General features: G+C 35.6%; 1 protein-coding gene across 1 annotated transcript; it reads right to left on the reverse strand.

Annotated features, from left to right (window-relative positions):
- Nucleotides 1-651: 651 nt before the first annotated feature.
- Nucleotides 652-1,651, reverse strand: LOC129536078 (olfactory receptor 9K2). Its single transcript, XM_055394828.2, has one exon. The coding sequence runs from the start codon at nucleotides 1,591-1,593 to the stop codon at nucleotides 652-654; it is 942 nt and encodes a 313-aa protein (XP_055250803.2). The 5' UTR covers nucleotides 1,594-1,651.
- Between the last annotated feature and the right edge of the window lie 1,440 nt (nucleotides 1,652-3,091).

The raw sequence follows: 3,091 nt of genomic DNA on the forward strand, positions 1-3,091 counted from the left end.
AGTAATAATTCAGGAATCATTTACTTTAAAAAGTAAGTTGGACATTTTTGTCAATATCCAATGCTTGTGTGTAAAATGTATTATTCATTCACTCGTTTTTGTAGCCCATAGACTGTAGCCCTCCAGATTCCTCTGTCCATGAAATTCTCCAGGAAAGAATGCTAGAGTGGGTGGCCATTTACTTTTTCATGAGATCTTCACCTCCGAGGGATTAAACCTGGGCCTCCTACATTGCAGGCAGATAGATTCTTTACAGTCTAAGCCATCCGGGATTGTGTAAGGGAAGGAGCCATTCCAAAACTAACACTGGGCAAAATAATTGTTTAAACACTATAATAATGTATAAAAATATTATTCAGCAGAATGTCATAAAAACAAATAGAAATCAATTTTGTGAAATAAACTGTTATTTGAGATTAATGTGAAGATTCATCTTGGACAATGCTTCTGTAATGTCCAGAGCATCTCCAATATCCAAGACATTTACATTTGACGGTGTTCACATGGAAATAAAGTACTATATGGAAATAATACACTACCTTTAAAAAGCTTTTGATAATATTTCTATGATACGCAGGAGAATAATTTCATTTATGGCCAGAGGAGTACAAAATAAACAGACACCACTCATTAGTGGAAGAGAAATTATAATCACAGAATAGTACTTTTCTTCTCCAAAAGTTTGTTTAGAGCTTCTTTGACATCTTTGTTTCTCAAAGAGTAAATCAAAGGATTCAACATGGGAGTGACTAGGGTGTAACACAAGGAGGCCACTTTACTGAGCTCAGGATATGTGTCAGGAGTGAGATACATAAAAAAGACAGCACCATACAGTACACTCACAACTCCCAGGTGGGAGCTGCAAGTGGAGAAGACTTTCTTACGTCCTTCGGTGGAGGGTATCTTTAGAACTGTGGACACAATGTACAAATAAGAAACAATAATAACTATGATGGTAGGCAAGATAATGAGGCCAGATAAGGTGAAAGAAACCATTCTCCGGATGAATAGGTCAGAACAAGATAGTCTCTGAAGTGGGCGAGTGTCACAGTAAAAATGGTCAATGGCCCGAGAAGCACAAAAGGATAAAGTAAATGTCATGCTGGTCTGAAGAACTGAGCTGATACAGCCACAAAAATAGGAACCAGCCACCAACTGAACACAGAGACGTGTTGACATCTGGACAGTGTAGAGGAGTGGATTGCAGATGGCAATGAAGCGGTCATAAGCCATGACTGCCAGGAGAAATCCCTCAGTCACAATGAAGAGGGCAAAGAGAAAGAGCTGGGTCACACAGCCTGCATAGGAGATGGACTTGCTCTCAGACCAGAAGTTGATCATAGCCTTGGGTGCAATAACAGATGAATAGAAGAGATCAACGAAGGAGAGATTGCCTAGGAAGAAATACATTGGTGTGTTCAGCCGGGGATCAGTTATAATAATGACCATCATGCCAACATTCCCAAGTAGGATCATGGCATAGACAAGCAGAAAAAGCAGGAAGAGGAGAATGTGGAGCTCTGGGTGGACCCTGAAGCCGACAAGAATGAAGTCAGTCACTTCCGAGTGGTTGCATGTTTCCCTGTCATTCATGTCAGAAACCTGCTGAGAAGTACAAAGCAAAATAAGCAAATGAACTCTTGGCTTTCATCCTAGTTATAAATAATCTCTTATTGTATTAGGAGTCTGTTCTAAAATCATTATTTATCTTAACCTTAAAAATTACTAATATATTCAAGTGGTGGAATTAGATCTTTTCATTCTGAATCTAATACAGTGTCTTTCCACTAAATACCTTTCACAGTGCACATATAACTTCTGTATATATTTCCAACTCATGATTTATGCAATAAATGAAATGTTAGGGAATAGTTATTGCAAGAGAGCACAAATATTTCAATAAATGACATTTTGGAAGCAATTTTGGAGTCTGGGTTTGGAGTTAAGGGCTTCAGTAGTCTAGTTTAGGAAAACTTAGGTTGGCAGACATAGAGTACCAGCAGATACAAAGTAAATGACTGAATTTTAAGATACCTAAAAGTTGTAATTATTTTTTGTGGGTAATGGAAACCATGGATTCTGATATAATTTGTATACTCACAAAGAAAAATTGTGCACAACCAAACACAAAAATTATCAGCACTTGTATGCTAGAATTTCTCCAGATGAGCCTCAAAATTTCTTTCATAAAAACAATTTTCCTTCATTTCCTCAACTGACATCTCATAGTAAAGAAAGAGACTTATTCTGTCTAGATAGAATTATTTAGAAATGGATACTGAACAAAAGATACATGAAGAAGAAATTGCTGACTGCATTCTTATTTACCCTGAATATAACTTTCACACTCATCATTAGTTCACTTACTAGACACTTCACATAAGATCACTTTTTCCCCCAGGGCTTTATATGCATACCTCTGTGTAGACAACAATAATAATAGCAAACATTATGTGGTATCTTTTATAGGCCACTTCTCTAAATGCTTTCATAATAGCTCATTTAATACATACAACAATAATATGAAGTGAGTGTTATTGTAGTCCCCAGTTTACAGTAAGGAAAATGAAGTACCAAGAGATAAAATATGTTGAAAGACACCTACTAGGGTCAGAGTTGAAATCTGAAGCCAAGAAATCTGGTTCCAGAATCCATGCTTTTAATCACTGTGTGATATCTATCACCTTTTCCTTTGATAAAGAAATCTGAGAGAAATTTAATATTTTGGTGAGGAAAAGATGACTTTCAGTGAAATGGTATGATGTTGTCTTGAAATATTTTTGTTATTCACCAGATCCATCAAAAATTAAATATGAAGATAATTATATTATAAAGGGGCAAGATTTTAAATAGATCAGGGTTAGGGTCTTAGGAGTATAAATTATTTAGACACTAAAAGGAAACACTGTAGTAGTTGTAAAATGTTTTTTGAAAAATAATGTATCTTATTTATATTTCTTTAAAATCCTGTCTAGAGCCAAGGGATCAGATTATTTTCTTTTTGAGATTTATTCCTATCAAAATCATTCTAATGTTAATAAGTTAACAAGCTAAAGAAACTTATATCTGGAAAAAGGAGAGTGTTTTTCCC

This window comes from Moschus berezovskii, chromosome 6, assembly GCF_049115385.1.
Source record: "Moschus berezovskii isolate FMDL1 chromosome 6, NW_MosBer_1.0, whole genome shotgun sequence".
Lineage (NCBI taxonomy): Eukaryota > Metazoa > Chordata > Mammalia > Artiodactyla > Moschidae > Moschus > Moschus berezovskii.

Bases quoted from the DNA above. Each gene is read 5' to 3' on its own strand.
- LOC129536078 (XM_055394828.2), bottom strand. From the start codon at position 1,593: ATGAATGACAGGGAAACATGCAACCACTCGGAAGTGACTGACTTCATT.